The following is a 20,264-nucleotide window of genomic DNA, read 5'->3' on the forward strand; positions in this document are numbered from 1 at the left end:
AAATGGCTATCCTAGGAATTGGAAAGTTCTCTGGGTTTGGATGTAGATGACCCTGATCTTGAATCTTGACTTTCTTTGTTACCTCAGTGAAGTGGTTTTTCATCTCTTGGCCTCAGTTTCCCCACCTGGAAGCTGGCACTATTCATGCCTACTTCAAAGAGACCTCCGTGAGTTATGCTCTGCCAACATCACATCCACTGATAAAGGAACAATGCCAGTATGCAACAAAACAGTATGTTCGACGTCGTCTCTTTTTTATAAAACTGATGAAAGAACTCGAAGGAATATATCTGCATAATAACTGTCTCCAGGTGTCAAGCCTGCAAGTGACTTTGATGTTCTGTCTTTCTCAGAGTTGTAGAACTAAGACTGTCGTGACTGGGCAGGTTCCCAGAAGTCCGTGAGTTGGAACTTTGGTTCCTCTTCAGTGGTTCTCAACCTTCCTAATGCTGCCACCCTTTAATACAGTTCCTCATGCTGTGGTGACCCCCAACCATAAAATTATTCCATTGCTACTTCATAACTGTAATTCTGCTAACTCGTATGAACTGTAATGTAAATATCTAATATACAGGATATCCAATATGTGCCCAAAGGGGTTGTGACCCACAGGTTGAGAACTGCTGCTCTGTGTGGCAGTGGAAGGTGGAGCCTACTAGGATGTTTTGGGCCATGGCTGCAACCCTCACTGAAGAATTAATGCTGTCTCATGTGAGTTTTTATTCTCAAGGAACTGGCTTAGTTAGCACAAAAGCAGTTGTTGTAAAGTGACTCCACCATTCCTGCTTGCCCTTGGGCATCTAGAGACTTGCCTTCTGCTTTCCACCATGAATTAAAACTGTATGCTTTCTGGTACCAGACACTTGGACTCTCTGGTTTCCCAAACCATGAGCTAACAGAAACCTTTCTTTCATAAGTTACCTACTAGGGCGAATAACCTTGATCACCAACTTGATGGGACACACCATGGAAACAAACTTCTGGGCCCATGTAGACGAGGTTAACTGAGTTGGGAAGACTCACCTTAAATGTGGGTGGTACTGAGAGTCCTGGGCATAACAGGACCATTCCATGGGCTGGGGTTCTGGACTAAATAAAAAGTGGGCAAATCAGCCACATTTATCAGTCTCTGTGTCCTGACTAGGGATGCCATGTGATCATGTGACTCCTGCTCCCGCCCCTGAATCTTCCCACAGCATCACCCCGAACTGTGAGCCAGAGCACACCCCACCTTCCACAAGTTGCTTCTGTTAGGCAATTTGTCACAGTCGTGAGACGGTAACCAACACACCCAGTATCAGAAGTTTTGCTACAATAATTAAGATGGAGACCACACTACAGAGTGGTGTTCTACTGGAGAAGTAACTTCCGGAACAATTTTCCTAACAGCCTAATGTGCTCCATTAACCCTGGGCATTTGTGCTCTACACGAACACTTTTAGCGACATTTACTGTGTGCCTATGGTGTTCCAGGTTGCTCTGTGCTATGTGATTTAAAAACTCTTCATCACGGCGCTGTATCCACTGGATCACTGGCTCTGGGCTTTTCTATGATGGGTCCCGGATTTCCTTGGAGGAGAGGGGTGAAGTAGACATGACCATCTTCTGGGAAAACCGCAGAACTAGCAAGTGGTGAGGTAGTGCTGGCACTCATCACCTCAAAACCCACAGTGTCTGCCAAAGTCACCAACAGGTTTTCCACGGGAGGATTCATAGGGCACTCCAGTGGGCTAGAATTAGAGGTGCTGTTGCACTTTTCAAGTGGGAATAGCTTGGCTCCACAGTGACCTGCACCTGTGGTGAGGTGAAGGCGAAGCAGCCAGCTTAAAGACCTCCCCAGTCTCTCCACTGCCTCTTCCCTCCAAAGCCTATTGTGAGGACAAATTGGATTTTTAATGCAATAAATCAGGGAGGCATCAGGGACACAATGCTTCTTTGTTTCCTTTTTAATTAAATGCACTTCAGGAGCTGTGTTTAGGTTTTGTTCATCTCCACTGAGGGAGATGAATAGAAAAGCCCTGAGTTGTCCCCATTAGCAACACAATGTGGAGTAGAGGCCTTGAGGTCCCTCTTTGAAGGGTTAGACCACACTTCTAGGTGTGGTGCTTCTTGAAGGCCCAGTGTGATTCATGCATCCCTGGGGCTCTCAGGTTCCATTTAAGGTCATGACACTTTCTCTTTGTGGAGAGAAACTGAGTGATTTATTCTGAGTCCCTTAACCAAAAATCAATTTTTTTTTTTAAACCAGAGGAAGAAAGAGGGAGAAAAACCTTTAGGACTCCCAGTCAGATTCACAGCCTTGAACATTCAGCTCTAGGCTGGCGATTTCCAGCTAGTCCCTTTTTCCTGACAGATCATCCTACAGCAGCAGCTGGCTTGGAGGGAATTTTCCAGCCCACAAAGCTCTCCAGAAGGCTCCTGTGGAGGAGCCTGTCCCCATATTTTATTTTGGAAACAAGCCTGGGAAGGTTGCACAGTTTACTCATAGTGTGACTCTATGAGGAGCAAATCTGGAAATCACACTCATTGTCCACCCTGGAGGCACACAGCCTGGGCTGTTCAGACCCACTGCCTCCTTGAGGTTCCAGGAGCCAGTCGCTGTCTGGGATGAAACTCCTATGTGCTGAAGGTGTACAACGGCTTTGCTAGACCTTGGGAGTCTTCTATATAAATGTTGCTTCCTGCCATTCATGTACTAATGGGCCACCTTCATTGGTTCAGGCTTTGGCCATGTGACTCATTTTGGTTGAGAGGACATTAGTCTGTGGTGTGAACAGCCTTGAGCCTTGGCTTGCATATATCTTAGAGGACTGCTTTCTCTTGGCATCCCGAGCTACCAAAGAAAGAAGTCTGGCCACCATGTTGGAGAGTGCTCTAGTTTGCCTTTCTCTTGTTGTGACAAACTCTATGACCAAAAGCAACTTGAGGAGGAAAGGGCTTAATTTGTCTTACACTTCCAGGTTACAATTCATCATTCAGGGAAGGTCAGGTGTAAGCTGAGTCCTGCCGCTATTGAGTCTCAAATAAACACACAAAGTCTTATATTAATTATGAAACTACTGGCCGATGACTAGGGCTTCTTATTGGCTACCTCTGTCTTAATTATTAACCCATCTCTATTAATCTAAGTATTTCCATGTGGTCTTATCTTACCAGAGAAGGGTCTGGACCTCTAACTCCTTTGGCAGCTCACACGGTAACTGCTAACGATCTCCACAGAGAAGAGAGCGATTTCCTGTTTGTCCCTGCTTATATCCTGATTCTGCCTAGCTACATCACTTGCTGTCTGGTCAATCAGCCAATCAGTGTTTTATTCATTAACCAATAAGAGAAACATATATAGAAGAACATTCCCCATCAAGAAAGATATCACCACAGCCAAGGTGGGAACCCAAGTTAAGAACTGGAGCAGAAACTGTGGAGGAATGGCACTTACTTGGTTTGTGCTCAGCTAGTTTTCTCAGATAGTCCAGATCCACCCACCTACCTAGGAATGGAGCTGCCCACAGTGGGCTGAGATCTCTTAAATCAATTAGCAATCAAGAAAATGCTGCCACAGGCAAATCTGATTGAGACAATTACTCAGTTAAGGTTTCCCTCTTCCCAAGTGACTCTCAGCTTGTCAAGCTAACAATGGAAACTAACCAGCAGAGAGGCTCCACAAGAAGAAATTTTAGGCTTTCTAGTCCAGTCATTGGAATATGAGGGAGAAGGTATCTTGGATGGTCCAGCCATGGTGCAGGCAGAGAAACTACATCGCCAAGCATAGTTGTAGACTTGTGAAAATTATGCTTCTGAACTATTACCCTTTAGGGTGTTTAGTTGTGCAATAATAGGTAGCCATTCCTCCACATATAATGATAGCGGCCTAGCATAGCTTTCTGCTAAATCAGAACTCTTACTTTAAGCACATTAAGCAGGCTAATGGTTTTTCCTTTGGTGTTTGTACCATAACCAGAGAAGTCTATAGACTATTTTTTTTTTTTTTTTGTGGTGTGAGGAATAAAACCCAGGGCCCTAAGCATAGTAGGCAAGTTCTCTACCACACTGAGCTATAGCCTAAGTCCTTACGTGTTTGTTTGTATTGTGAAATATTGGTGGGAATGAGGTCAGTGATATATTACATGCCTGCATGTATGTGCATTTGTGTGTGTGTGTGTGTGTGTGTGTGTGTGTGTGTGTGTGTGTGTGTGTGTTTCAGGACCTTTGGGAGTTCTGGGTGTCATGCCTATAAGACAGTGGCAAGATAAGTGCTGCACAGAGAATAATGCCAACCCACAGGGTCTGGATCAAGATCAGCTTAGAAGGCACTGTGGTCTGTGGCACTTTTTCCATGGGTGGGAGAAAGCTTATTTTTAAGTTTATTTTTGAGATAGGGTCTCACTAAATAGTCCAGCCTGGTCTGGAACTCACTATGAAGCCAAGGCTGGCCTCAAACTCTCAGCAGTCTTCCCACCAAGTATCCAAAATGCTGGGATTACAAGCATGAGCCACCATGCCTAGCATAAAAACTTACTTTTATGGACTAAGTCTGTGTGCAGTTTTCCATATGGAGTTGGGTAAGCAAGCAGAACTGGATAGCCCTAGACCCCCTCCATGAGGTTTCTACAACTCATTCTGGGAAGCTAAATAGTGATTAGCTGTTTTTCTGATTGATGTGCGAATACACACACACACACACACACACACACACACACACACACACACACACACAGAGCCAGGCATGGTAGTACACTTGTAATCTCAGCACTCAGGAGGTGGAGTCCGGAGGATCAGGACTCCAGGGTTATTCTCAGCTACACGATGAGTTTGAATACATCCTGGGCTAGTTCCATGAAACCCTGTCTTAATAAAACCAACCAACCAACCACTCAGCCAAACGTTCCGCTTACCTTCAGTCATGCTGGATGTGTTTCTGATGTGCGCTGCCTTTGGTAGACTCCTTATGGCAGAGGGAAGATGGGACCTTAGGAGAAGTGAGAAGGGCACCATACCATCCCCGGTGGACTGCAGGGAACCTAAACAATGGAGGAAAGGAGACCTAGAGACAGTTTCCCTATAGGCACAGAGTTGGTGTTGGGTGCTGTGCCCTGGACAATCTATGACCAAGCCCTGTTGAGGGTGAGTTCTTCCCCCATCTGGTCTCAGTGTCCAGTGAGCAAACTTGAATACCTGTGACTAATGCATTCTCTTCTTCTGATCTGCAGTGTCTTCTATCCTGCCCTGAGCACTTTGTATTCCACAGAAGCAGCTCAGAACCCGAGTCTCTACAGAGCAGCCAATAGGCTTGGACAGGCCCTTCTTGCTCTCAGAACATTCTTTGAACTACTCTCATGGGGCTGGGGCCACAGCAGCATAACCTTCTACTTGACTTTGAACTCCATTCTCTCCCCAGTACGTGGCAGACAGAGACACCTCTTAGAGTCCTTCCACGGGCTCCAGAGCACCCATGACAACCCAAGTACGCAGTGCATCCCAAAAATCTCTCTGTGGACCAAGTAAATAAGAGAATGGCATTTACAATTGCCCAATTAGTTATCACCTATGACTTTTGCTGTTTAGATTGGAGGTTTTCGAAGGTATGCCTCCCTCTATCCACAGGGATTTATTTCGGATTTGGTAAAGGAATAAAGGTTGTAAAATTTAAATATAGAATATGTTTTAAAATTACAATGAGAAGTTTAAAACTTGGGACTTGGCAATTCCTCAGTTGGCAGAGAGCTTGCTGCGCAAGCATGAGGTCCTGAGTTTGGATCTCCAGCGCCCATATATAAAGTGTGCTGGAAAGTGTGTGTAGGGTGGGAGGAGGAACCCTCTAACTGATTGGTTAGCCAGTCTAACCATTCAGTGAGCTCCAGGTCCAGTGAGAGACCTTGTCTAGGAAAACAAGGTTGAGAATGATTGAGGAAGACTCTCAACCTCTGGTCTCAATGCATACAAGCATACACACCCCCCACACAAGTGTGAATACATGTGAACACATATATCACATACAAAGTTTAAAAATTATTTTAAAAAACAGAAATGGTCTCAAAGCTATAGGAAATGATGTCTAGAAAGAAATCTGATAAGTTGATTTCTTATGTGGCTAGCTCATAGCACTGACCTCTGACCCATGATCTTTGTATTCAGATAGGCCAAGTACCTGGCATAAGATCACAAAGGCTGATTGCAGAATGGAAGAACGCAGGGCTTTGGAGAGGTGTTAGAGTGAAGAATTTAGATAAGCCTGGTTTTCCACAAGTATTTCTATCACAAGAGATATACTCAGTGGGATTCAAAACTACCAATTTGTGTTTTCAACTCTAGCCAGTCTCCCAGGTAGAAAACCATGTTCAGTAAGCTTCAGGTCTAATTTAAGAAAGATTTAGGTTTGTATAGCATCCCAAACAAACAACAAAAGAACAAGATTGCTCTAGGAAGAGGAGAGCTGCATTTAAAACCGACTTGAGTGCTTTGATTTAACAGCTGCAAACAAAGAAGGCACAGAGGAGAGAACAGCTAGTTCTGGCTGGGGTGGGGAGCCCACAGGGTCAGGTGAGGTTGGATTCCAGGCCCCAGTGCAAGGCAAAGCTGAGGCCTAAGGCAGCTGCCTTGGCAGGTTGAACCGCTGATTGTCTCCTAGGCTGGCAGGCCAGACTCCAGCCCAAGTAGCCAGTCAGCAGCTGACGTTCTAGATGTCTGTGGTTCCCAGTCACTGCAGAGCATTTAGCACTTCCATCTGGCTCTCAGTAAAGGCCAAAGACAGAACTATTCTGCAGCCACATGGGAGATGGCAGCCCAGCCACAGCCTCTGCCCTCAGCTCCACGAGGAGCTGGAGGACCAAAGACTGTGTAACAAACCCCACTGAAGTGAGACACCCATGGGACATGACAACAAGTGAAAGCTGGGTTAGAAATCAGTTAGAGCTTTAGTCCAGCTCCTGGGGGATGTTGCCTTCCTTCTCTTTATCTGTTGTGTAAATAGAAATACAAGCAGATCCCCAGTTGATCTCCCAACTCAGAAATAAATATGGGTAGGTAGAACCTGTCCCGTGAAAAGCATCCTGCAGGTGTGCCACGTGCATGCTTGGCTGGAAGGAAGAACGCAGTGTCCTATCTAGTATCCAACTTCCTATCTGATGGGTTATTCCCTGAACAGGGTTTAAACAGCCAGAGACTGTCTACTCACAACAAAAGATAGCAGCTGCCATAATTTCTGGGCACTCATGGTGTGCTAGACCATCTATTGGCTATTTACAATAGACCTCGAAGAAAGGTACTGTTAAACTCAATGCAGACAAGGAAACAGAGGCTAATGGAGGTCCAAGAAGTTACATAAAGTCCCATAGTTAGAGACCTAATGGGTAGAGACCTAATCCAAACCAGACTTAAGTTCATGAGTTATTGGTAACTACCTACCCACATCTATGTATTTATACATCTGTGTAATCATTCACCCATCCACCCATCATCCATCCATCCATCCATCCATCAATCCATATATTCATTCTATATGGTACTAAGAATCTGTGTATCTTAGCAATAGCATAGACCATTCCCTTATTAACCACAATACGATTGTAGGACCAAAGTCCATATGTTTCTCCAACAACTGAATACCAAACTCTTGGCTCTCCATCATGACCTCTGGTGAACCCACTGCTGGGTGTCCCAGGTGTCTCCTTCCTCAGTATCTTCCTCTAGAAGTGAGAGAAGACAAGATCCAGTCAAGAACTCTCTCTTTTGAAGAACAAATCATCAAATCCACAAATATTATTCCTTGGCATCAAAGATGCCAATAATGGGTCCCAAAGACAATCATCCTCTCAGCAGGGCTTGACACACCCAGCCTCCAGAGTAAAAATATCTGGTCCACCCCCATTGTAGATGTCTGAAATTCCACCTTCACAGAGCCACTCCTTTGCTTTATTCAAGCAATTCAATTCTCGGAATGCATACTAAGATATTTTCAAATAGCAAACAAAATCCCAGAGTACATGGCAGTGGTGTTTGTCATATAAATAATTTAGAGACAACTAAGTAGAAGTTAATTGAACATACCCAGGACTGGTTATATTGGAGATTATGTAAGCATTTGTCCTAGTCTTTTTTTCTGATATAACAAAATACCCCAAACCGAATAGCTTATTTAAAAAGATGTAAGTTTAGAAGTCAGGCATGATGGCATATATCTTTAGTCTCAGTATTTAGGAGGCTGAGGCAGGAGGGTTGCCAATTCAAGGCTAGACTAGGCTACATAATAAGTTTGGCTATGTAGCAAGATCTTTCTCTACCTCTCAAAAAAAAGAAGAAAGAAAAAAGCAAAGAAAATTGAAATCTAAGCTTATTTGTCTGGAAGCCCAGGACCTTGTAATAGCATCTGCTGAGGACTTTCTTAATGCACTCTGACAGGAGAGAGGGCATCACCTGGTGGGGCAGAGATGTGGTGAGACAGAGAACATGTGCTAGCTCAGGTCTCTTTTCCTTTTCTTGTGAAGTCACTAATGCTACCACGGTAGCCTAATTACACCAGAAAGATCCTATCTTCAGATACCATTAACTTACAATCTGGGAGATTAAATTTTCAGTTTGTCAACATTGGAGGGTAATGTGGTTTCATTTTGTTGCTGTGATATAATTCCCTGAAAAGAAGCAATTTAGGGAAAGAAACTGGCTTATAATTCCAGTTAATAGTTCATTACTGCTGGTAGATCACAGAGGCAAGAGCTTGAGACATCTGGTCAACCATGTCCACAGTCAAGAGCAGAGAGGAATGAATGCACTTATGCTGCTTACTTGCTATTCAGCTAGCTTTCTTCATTTGTACAGTTTGGGGTCCAGCCTAGGGAATAGTTCCATCCACAGTGAACTGGATCAATTAAAGATCAAGGCAACCTCCTACAGACATGCCCACAGTCCAGTCTTCTCTAGATAACTCTCCAGCTGGGATGCTTCCCAGTTGGTTCTAAACAAATTGACATTTAAAACTAACCAGCAGCTAGTCATGGCGGCACATGCCTTTAATACCAACACTGGGAAACAGAAGCAAGTGGATTTCTGAGTTCAAGGCCAGAATGCTCTACAGAGTAAGTTACAGGACAGCCATGGCTATACAGAGGAACCTTGTCTCTAAACAAATCTTTAAAAATAATAAGGAAAAAACAAATACACAACTAACCAGCATAGGGCACATATTCAAACCATATCAAGACCAGGAAATGCAAGTCACTTAACTATTTTTAAAATGAACTAGCTCTTTAAAATTTTTTATCTTTTGTTTTTTTATTTATTTGTGCACACACATACATGCACATGGATTGACTCAGATTGTTGGACATGACAACAAACATCTTTAGCTTCAGAGCTATCTTGAGTGTCCTAAAATGAGCATCTCTTTGTGCCTCAATGGAAACAATCTCCCCAACATATGAAGGAAACAAGGCTGGGGATTCTCTCTGTACAAGTATACCACCCATAATCCAATCCATGGAGACCAACTCTGGAAGGGTGGACATGGAGGTGGTGGAGAAGGAGCTTAAAGTGGGAGTCTTACGTGTGGAGAGGGTGATGTGTTTCCCTGCATCCCTGGGTCTGTCCTGACCTCTATCCACTCTTAAGCCTCCTTCCTCAACTGACTCCAGGGATCTAGGGATTCTCAAGAGGGCCTTCCCTACTCATCAAAAGTCTCACAATCCACCATGAATCCAGATCTTTTTACTCTGTCCTCTCACAACTGTGCTGGCTGAGATAGTTCCACTGTTCTCTCAGAGAGTATGCCCTGCCTCTCCATCTCTGTGCTAGTTGAGGGGTGTTTGGAACATTGAGGAAGGGACCAAGGGGGTGACTATCTTAGTCAATTCTATTGCTGCGAAGAGACACAATGGCCACAGCAAAACATTTAATTGGGGCTTACTTACGGTTTCAGGGGCTTAGTCCATTATTATCATAATGGAAAGCATGGTAGCACACAAGCAGACATGGTGCTGGAGAAGTAGCTGAGAGTTCTACATCTGGATCCACAGGCAGAAAAGAGAGAGAGACTCTGGACTTAGAGTGAACTTTGAAAATCCAAAGCCCACCCCCAGTGACACATTTCCTCCAAGAATGCTACGCCTCCTAATTCTTTCAAATAGTACCACTCCCTGATAACCAAATAGTCAAATCTATGAGCCTATGGGGGCCATTCTTACACAAACCACCACAGTGTCTGACAGTGTGCTCTGAAGTGGAGATGGATGTGGTAATATTTGTGACCCAATTCTAAATTCTTTCTCATAAACTATCTACACAATATTTATACAAATTGTACCAGTGTTCAAGCATAGTACATCTACTCAGCCATCCATACATCCACCCTTTCATCCATCAGTATATCTATCCATCCACCCATCTTTCCAAACACTCAGCCATCCATCCATCCATCCATCCATCCATCCATCCATCCATCCATCCATGCATGCATACATACATCCAACATCCTCCCTTCCATGCATGAATTATCATAGTGAAAGTGCAAACTAAGGTCAAGTTGGATTCTCAACCTCGCTGTATACTTATGGGGGAATCACTTGACCTGTCTGTATCTGTTTTATCTTTAGTTCACTGGGATTACTATTGCTGTGATGCTCAGTAGTTGTGCTTAGACCCAATGAGTTAGCACATGTGAGGTTCTTGGGTCACTTCTTGGGCTGGTTCCCATTTAGCCTTGTAGAAGCATTGCCTTCATTTGTTACTCAGTGTGCAGTGTGCTGGAGATACTGTGGTAATACGACAGCCACAACCTACGCCCATAGGGATTTACCATCCCAGGAAACAGACATTAAACACGTAATTAGCATCATGCCTGTCTCCTGTGGAGAGAAAGAAAGTAAACAGTTAGCAGCAATATAATGTGCTTAGCATTCCTAGGCTACATCGACTGAAGTTAGAAAAGAAGCTGATTCCAAAATGATGAGTAGGGCGTTCCTGGAGTGAAAATGAATGACCTTTTCAGCATGTGGACAGCAGGGGCAGTAGAAGAGAAGCTTGTGGAGGGATCTGTGCAGCTCTATGTGACACAGGGTAGGGGTGGCAAGAGCAGGGGGACCGGCAACAGTACCCAACACATAGGACGCACCTACTCTGTGTCCCCTGTCAAGGTGAATGGGTACCCCTGAGATGAGGAAGTCAGAGAAGCAGGAGAGAGGTCACAGGGCTGAGAAGCCCAAGGCAGCCATGTGTTTTACAGAGAAACCAGTGGTTCTCAGGGGCCAAGAACTATAAAATGCAGCAAGCCTTCACTGGAACATAGCATGCTCTTTTCCCACACCATCTCATCATGCTCTGTCAGCAACAAACACAGAGGACCCTTACATTGATGTAGGACTGTATCTGGGATCTCAAGGGTCCTCCACAAAAACTAGGAGATACAGTTCATTTCCTGGATGCTCAGGCTAACCTAGAAGACTTGTTTACAAGAACTAAGAATTTGCAGTGTTACAAAACTTCATTTCTGGTTTCCATAGCTGTCCCCTGGACTGGTTCCCCAGAGTCCCTCCACGTGACAACGGAAGAACAGAACGAGTAGGTGTTCAGACCTTGTCTCTACTCATTAATTTCTGTGGTGGGAGTTGCTCAGTGTTTGCCAAGAGAGTTGCTGGTGGTAGCCTAAATACAACTGCAAATTTGCAAAATAAATGTTGCTGTAAGGAAGAAGGCATCCTAACTGTACAAACATTTCATTAAAAATGTCATGACAATAACAGAGACAAAAGATCGGGGAAACGCTGGCAGTCATAATTAGCATTTGTTTATTTAATAGGTCAGACACAAGTGCTCCTAACATGAAAAGAATTGTTAACAAACAAATATTTCCCATCAAGACAAACAGTGGTTCCTTCACCTTCCCTTTGATAAAGGACTCAGTCCTAAAGCCTTTGGGTGGAGCAGAGAGAGGTAGGAGCCAAAGGTCAGGGTAGGGGACAGGAAGTTATGGTGGCCCAAAGCAGGGTATCAGAGTCCACCTGGGCTGAAGAGGCCAGTCTAGGGAATAGGGCCTGTGCTATGGTGTCTCAGCTCTATGGGAGTGAGAATGTGTCCCTGTGGTGATGGTGTGTGTTGGTCAGACCTGGTCTTTAGGGGAGAGTGTTCAAGAAGACTGAGGGGACAGCTATGTGGAGAAGGAGGTATTTTTGGTTATGTCTAAAAATCAACATGTTAGAATCCCAAGAACCTTGTTTCTCTCTCCAGGGAGGTACAACATGGTAAGGAAAAGGCTGTAATAAAGCCTGGAGTTTCTGAATTACATCAGGAGGTTCTTACCACTGTGAACAGTGGCCATCATTGCCTAGAATTATATGTTTGTGACAGGGACTCTTTAGCCCTGCCTTGCTTGGAACTCACTCTGTAGACCAGGCTGGCCTCAAACCCACAGAGACCCACCTGCCTCTGCCCCTCGAATGCTGGGATTAGGTTAGTTCTTGGCAGAACTAGATTTTAAAGAATATAGGGGGTGTATTGTGGGGGGCAGGTAGTATATATCCCTTAGCTCTGCCTGGGAGCAGGCAATACCTTAGGAGGAATGAGTACATCTTATTTATTTATTTTTTATTTTTTTGGTTTCTATGTGTAGCTTTGGTGCCTATCCTGGCACTCGCTCTGGAGACCAGGCTGGCCTCAAACTCACAGCAATCCGCCTGCCTCTGCCTCCCGAGTGCTGGGATTAAAGGCGTGCGCCACCAATGCCCGGCGAGTACATCTTATAATGCCTAGATTTTTGGACTTGAAACATCTTTTACTGTTAAAATGAATTGAAATTCCTTGGGGGAAGTTCACCCTGAGAAAGGATGGCCTCTTCTAGAGGACTCAGGTTTAATGTCCAGCACCGACATGGTGGCTCACAGTCTATAACTCCCAGTTCCCCAAGGATTTGACATCCTTTTCTGGCTTTCCTAGGCACTAGGTCCACATGTGGTGCACCGACAGAAAACAAAGTAGAGATGTTTAATGACACAGCTCTATACATATAAACATGGCAAAAATGGGAAAATGTATTCAATGTATGTTTTATTTATAATGGTTAGTGTTGTCAACTTGACAGAATCTAGAATTATCCATGAGACAAGCCTCTGGGCACACCTGTCAGGGCTAACTAGATTAAGGATAGCCCCCGAGAATATCTGTATCTTGATTGTGTTAACTGATGCAGAGAGACTCATTTTGGTTGTGGGCAGGATGGGTCTCTGGTCAGTGGGTCTTGGACTGTTTGACACAGAGAAAGCAGCTGAACATTTGGATTCGTTGTGCTCCGTGACTGGCTGCAGATGTGACATGACCAGTGCTTTGAGTGCTTGATACCTAGACTCTCTGCTATCATGGACTTGAACTGTGTACTGAAACAAACCCTTTCTCCCTTCAGTGGCTTTTGTCAAGCTGTTTGTTTATCACAGGACAAGAAAAGAAACCGAGGAAGCCAATTAACATTTAACAAATGCAATGCCATTGTGATTGCCGGGGCAAGGTAACCATCAGATGATCCTGAAATATTTTGTCCAGAAAGCAAATGTATGTTCAGAGAATAACGAGGCATGCTGAAGGGACACACTGAACACCCATTGGTCATACTGAGAGAGAGGAACATGGACTTCACTACACTGTTTAAAACAACACTAAGTGGGCGGGAGAGATGGTGCTGCAGTCAAGAGCACTTGAGGACCCAGGTTCGATTTCCAGCACCCACATGGTGGCTCACAACTATCTGTCACTCCAGTTCCATAGTGTCTGTCACCCTTTTCTGACTTCCACAGGCACCAGGTCCCCATGTGGTGGCCAGACACAAAACACCCACACACACATAATAAATACAAATTTAAAATAGTAATGATGAAAACACAGGCCAGAGATATGGCTCAGCAGGTAAGGACGCTTGCGTCCACACCTGACAATCCCCAGAACCCACGTGGTGGAAGAAGAGCACCAACTTCATACACTGTAGGCCATGTGTACCCCTGCCATGCACACCAATCAATCATCAAGCAATCAATTGTGATAAAAATAGAAATAATGATAGGACCAGCTTATAACTCACTAACAGAGGAATCTGTATGTCAGACAGATACTAAATGGCTCATTAAAAATCAGGGGATGCTATGAAATAGCACAGGGATTCTGAGACTGCTCTTCTTGTCATTGTCATCATCTTGTGACTTTTTCAAAATCTTAACAAGATGGAAAGAAATAAACCATGGTAAAACTAAATTGTGGGTAAACAAAATGTGGAGTATAAACACAGTGGAATAGTTTTCATCTTTAATGACACATACTGAGACAGACAAAGCCTGAAGGCATTAGTTTAACTGATGTAAACCAGATACAGAAAGACAGATACTGTGTGAGTTCCCTCACATGAGGAACCCTGGTCAGCCTAGTTCACAGACATAGCAGTGAATGGGAGTTGCTGGTGCTGGCAGTGGGGACAGTGGGCAGTTAGTTTCAGTTTGAGCAGATGGAAATGTTTTGGGAAAAGATGGTGGTGATATCTTAATGATACCTTAGGTCAATGCACATAAAAATGGCAAACAGCAGTAGCATTTCACGCAATATATATTTTACTATAAGAAAGTTGAAATTTAAGATTTAAAAATGCATATTTAAAGATGGTAATTGTGATAGCTAGTATTAAACATTCATTTAAATGTCCAGTTGAAATCAGAGGTGTGGAGAATTCTTAGCCTTGGGGTTCCTGTCCCAACCCTATGGCAAAGGAGCTTGTCTTGGGAAAGGAAGGTTTTGTGTGGATGTTCTTGTAGCCAAACATTCACTGTATGACTCTGAAAATCTGGCCATAACTCTGTCTGCCAACATGACTGTGAATGTCCATGTTTAGAGTCATGGAATGTCTGAGAGCAGCTCCTTCAAAGTCGATCTGCTTTGAGTTGCCAGCCAAGTAGAGTAACCCAACCGAGGGGCAAAACTCCAAGGCATGACTGCTGTGGGCAAGAAAGGCATCCTTCTGCTTCAGAGCTGGCTTGGCCTGTGAAACTAGAGCACACGTGTTTGCTTGTTTAATATGGAGTTTCTGTAATGGCTCCATCAGGCTACATTCCTGTAACCACGAAATATGACCCAGGAATCCACATGGTGTCTGAGTGTAGATGTTGCCAGTGATCAATGCCAAGTCACATGGTTCGCTGGGTAAGTGGTAGGCTAAACCAGGCAGTTACTTTAATGATGCCTAGCTAGCTCCGCACTATCTATTTTAATGGTGTGACCTACAAGCCAAGTCTACCATACACACACCACTCCCTGACTGAAGGGGTTGGAGGCTTCAAACACCTCAATTGCTAGGACAGGGCTTCAGTGGCAAGGACTCAGATGCCAGGACAAACGTTTCCTTATCATCTTCCAGTACTACCATTTTCACAGTTTCTAACTATTTATGTAACTGTTTGTGGATTGACTGTTACTAATGAAAAAAACAAAACAAAACAAAACCCTCCTGTGTTAGGATCATGTACATGCTTCTTTAATTGAAAGTAAAGTTAATTTCACTTGGTTAGTACTTAGTCTTAGAATCATACTTTAGTCCAGGATTGCATTTATCCTGCCCCTGGAGATGTGTGCCACCTGAGAGCACTGATCTATGAAAATAGATGTTCATAATATAATAGTATCCTATGACAGAAACAGATACTCTAGGACTGCAATAATAATACCCTTTAACATTAATACTTTTATGCTGGGCCCTATATAAGGCAGTTAGGTTTAAATGGTGTATTTATACCTGGGTTCCATTTTGGAAGATGTATACTAAATCCAAACAAAAGAGAACAGTTTCATCTGTACACACATCCATCGCTTTGCAGATTCAGTTACATAAGTGCAATGCCATGGCTCCAACTATTGTTTCAAAGGCTCTTTGAGTCCACTAAAGCCGGGTCCAAAAATAGTTGCATCTAGGCCTCCCTGTGTTCCAGTGAGGCTTCACAGACTAAGTGCCAGTCTCAAGTAGAATCACTCCTACCTCTCCTGGCTTACTGGCTTAGATCTTCTGAGATTTCATTTTATGGGCACCAAATGTTCGGTACTCAGTCCCCGCCCCTAAATTTGTTATTATCCAGCATGAACCCAACACCAGTTCTATATCCAGGCAGGACCTAGACGCATGCTCACAACTGTGGGAACAGGAAGTCTCATAGGATTTGTTTGAAGGTGACTGTGAAGCAAGGTGGCCAGGCTGAAGGAAAGTCAAGTTCCTTAAGAGAACCCTGGGAAGACTCAGGGATGGTCTCAGTTTACCCCAGGAGGGAGAGTGCACCCTCAGACCCTGGTACAACTCCAGAAAGACAGTAAGAAGCCATCAGGGGCCTACTCCCAGTGTGCAGCAGGCAGCTGCAGGGGCAAGTCACCGGCTCTCCCTGGTGCATTTCCATGGGAACGGCTGCTGGGAGGTGTGCTCCATCTATTTCTATGGCTCCTATCACCATGGCACCTACTTGCTCTGAAAAACACAGCTAAAAACGGAACATAAGAAAGAGGGGGGGCAATCCATTTCCCCACAGCCACCTTCTCCTGCAGTGGCTGTCATACCTGTGATTGTTCACATGGGCCTTTTCATCTCAAGGTTCTGTTTTCGTTGTCTGTGTCCTTAAGCGTGCAGAAGCTCACACCCTCTGCATGAGCATGTGGGTGGTGTGGCTGAGGCCCAGAAGATCCCTACTAGAATTGCTGCAGGTGTACACACCCCAGAGGAACTGGGTGTGAAGTGGCTGGTTCAGGGAAGAAGTGAGGAGTGGGGGAGGGGAACTGTGGTGTCAATAAGCACAGACACACAAGGAAGGGCCTTATGGGCTTAGTCCAACAAAGACGACCACTTTCCCAGGAATAGGATTTCTCTTCAGGGAACGAGACTCAAAGCCAGACCACTCATTGGAAGGTTTTCCTCAAGTTTGCTTTGAAGCAAAAGTACTTAGCCCACAGTCTCATGTCAGACAGAACTAGAGTTCAAATCCTGACTCCTCCATTTGCTAGCCATTCAAGATGGTTGGGCAACTTTTCAGAGAGGTAAGAGGATACACCTGGGGTGTCAGTGAGGAGGCCTGGGAAATCTATGGTGCCTCTTTTAGTAGATCAGTACTTATCCATAGCATAGGAATGGATTTTGGGAGCCTATTTCACATAGAGGGATACTCCCTCAGCCTATACACACAAGGGAGGGCCTAGGCCCTATCCCAAAGGATATGACAGACTCTGAAACCCCCATGGGAGGCCCCACCCTCCCTATGGAGCATAAATGGTATGGGATAGGTAGGGTGTTAGTGGGGGTTAGGGGAGGAGGGGAAGGAGAGGGAACTGGGATTGACATGTAAAACAATCTTGTTTCTAATTTAAATTTAAAAAATGGAGAAAAAAAAAAAAGAGAATACCAAGCTGCCTGCTATGACCTCAGCTTTCATGGTCCTTAGCTTTCTCATCTATAAAAAGAGGAGAACAGTAACACCTGCCTCGAAGGGGCCTTGGGGTTCCAGGAGGATGCTTCAAGTGCCCAGAGATCTTGCCTGTTACCAATGGCGATCCCTGTTAGAGATGAGGGTGTAAGAAGCGCCAATGTCGCTATTACAGGATGCTCAATGGCTGCCTGGCTAGCTCTCCCAGGGTTGACTTCCATCCTTAATTCCCTGGAGCAGGTTTAAAGGAGGCCCCAGTATATGAGTGGTCCCTGTCTCCAGCCCCTACACTCATCAGTGTCTCTGTGCATAGCACAGAACACACTCATGCTTCAGAGTAAGTGACAACATGCAAAAGGGTCACCAGCCTGGGTGCTTGGTGTGACACACAGTACAAAGTAATCCTCAAGGGCCAGGCCACATGGCTACCTACATGTGGGGTTTAGAGTCAACAGCCATGAGGGACCTCAACCCCTCTTTCCCATTTATTAATGAGTGGCTCTGGAAAGTCAGTCACTTCCCATCCAACTCCTTCCTCAATCTATGAAATGAGGTCACAGTTCCTGTCTCAGGGACATGGGGTCTATTACAAGAGAAGAAAAGTAGAAAAGGCCTCTTGCTCAGAGTCAGTACCCTGGGGGCTCTCTTTATCTCCGCACTGAACAGTTTAAGGCAGAGTAAAAAATGCAAGAGTCGAATAAGGGATAGGCCTGTATAGTGGGAGAAAAGAGGCCTGTTTCCTGAGCCTGCTGGTAAACTCCCAGCTCACACCAGGCACTTCCAATGCCCATCCTCTTTCTCAGGCTCTGGACTTCACAACTGACTCTCAAGAAGAAAGGACATTCTGCAGCTGCTCTCATACACAGCTTACTCTGTCCTCTCTCTTTCTCTCTCCCTCTCCCTCTCTCTCTCTCTCTCTCTCTCTCTCTCTCTCTCTCTCTCTCTCTCTCTCTTAATAAAGGCAACTCCTGGGGCTGGAGAGATGATTCAGAAGTCAATACTCACTTCATCTGTAATTCCAGATCCAGGGGATCTGACACCCTCTTCTGGTGTCTGTGGGCTCCTGCTTGTATACATGTGGAGCACATAAACTCATATAGGCACACACATACACATAAAATAATAAATAGATCTTAAGAAACAGGTCCCCATATTGTGATTATCCTGGCTGATTCTGTAAGAAGCCTGGATTTCCATGTAGGGGACCCACATTCTAAGGAACCAGACTCTACTTAAGGCTCTAAGGGTAACATGTGGCTTAGGCTATCACCTGATATTGGTGAATGTAGTCTAGGCTGGTCCAATTAGAGCAGAGGTTCTTAACCTGTGGGTTGTGACCCCTCCTTGACAAACCTCTATTTCAAAAATATTTATATTATGATTTATAACAGTAGCAAAATTACAGTTATGAAGTAGCAATGAAATATTTTGTGGTTGGGGGTCACTTCAACATGTGGAACTGTTTTAAAGTGCCACAGCATGAGAAAGGTTAAGGACTACTGAATTAGAATGACTCCCAGAATGCCCCAAGTGGAAAAAAAATGAGTTTGGGCTGTGGGTTCAAAGCATGGATCTGGTCTTGCCAATTTACCATGCTACACAAAACCAGAAGTATAAACTGGCCTACAGAGGAAACCCTTGGGAAGAGCTGCAGCTGGAGCCATGATGCCATTGTGAATACCCAGATAGCCCTACCACTGAATTGACTGGCTCTCTGGATGAGTGGGGTCATTCAATGTTGAAAGCAATTCAAGTAGGCTTTTCTGTAAAGTCATGATGAAAGCAACTGGGACACTGCTTCCACCCCGCAGATTCAGGCTCCTGCCACATTAAAACCTAACTCCAACATCTATTCACAAAGACACTTCCTCTTTCTATAACATCCATGTGCCATTAATAAGTGCCTTCCAAGTACTTGATCCTAACAATAAAATTCACTGGAGCTGGGAGATGATCTGGTAAAGTGCTCCCAACACAAGCATGAGGACCTGAATTCAGGTCCCCAGTACCTAAAAAAGCCAGGCACATTGGCACATTTGCAGTCCCAGCTTTGGGATGCAGCTCTCAGGGGCTCACTGCTTAACCAGTCTAGCCAAATGAACAAGGCTCTAGATTCACTGAGAGACTTTGCCTCAGAAAATAAGGTGGAGGACAATAGAGGAAGACACTCAACAGTGGCCTCTGGCCTCTGTGTGCTTGTGCATGAGTGTATGTTCTCCTGACCACTTGCACACACAGGTGTACACACATAACACTGGAGGCTGGAGATTGGTAATGCCTCCATTTTTCCTATGAGGACTCAGAAGCCCCAAAGGAACTGAAACATCTCTACAGTTGCATATTGAAAATTTGTTAAAGTCGGATTTTGAAAGCAGCCCTTGTGACTTGTAGGCTTCTTTTTCTAAATGTGTGTTGTATGTTTATTTACATATGTGTAGGGGTGCACATACATATGTGTACATGTTGTGTGGAGACCAGAGGTCACTTCTGGTGTCTTCCTCAATTGCTTTGCATACCACCACCATCACCATCATCATCTTAAGAAGGGTTTCTCACTGAACCTAGAGCTCACTGATTCCTCTAAACTGCCTGACCAGTGAACTTCAGGGCTCCCCTGTCTCAGTATCCTCAGCTCTTAGGTTATAGGAATAGACTACTGCACCCATCTTTTACATAGGTGTAGGAGAAATTTCCCCAAGGATTTGACTGCTGAGAACTTTAAAAAAAATCACCAAGCACCAGGCTAAGTGATTGACATATATAATTTTTAGTTCATTTTATTTTCATTGTTCTTAGACCCAAGTCTAAATAGTTCATTGTATTTTCATTATCCCTAGACCTAAGGGCCAATGTTTGTGT

General features: G+C 44.5%; 1 protein-coding gene across 1 annotated transcript in view; it reads right to left on the reverse strand.

Moving 5' to 3' along the window:
* Positions 1-20,264, reverse strand: part of Dglucy (D-glutamate cyclase) — an 83,554-nt gene that overhangs the window by 48,844 nt on the left and 14,446 nt on the right. The window contains exon 2 of the mRNA XM_027419124.2: positions 4,893-5,018. Coding sequence (XP_027274925.1) covers positions 4,893-4,992 — 100 coding nt within the window. The 5' untranslated portion in view covers positions 4,993-5,018. The remainder of the gene's footprint in view (positions 1-4,892; positions 5,019-20,264) is intronic.

Source organism: Cricetulus griseus, chromosome 5 (genome assembly GCF_003668045.3).
Source record: "Cricetulus griseus strain 17A/GY chromosome 5, alternate assembly CriGri-PICRH-1.0, whole genome shotgun sequence".
Classification (NCBI taxonomy): domain Eukaryota; kingdom Metazoa; phylum Chordata; class Mammalia; order Rodentia; family Cricetidae; genus Cricetulus; species Cricetulus griseus.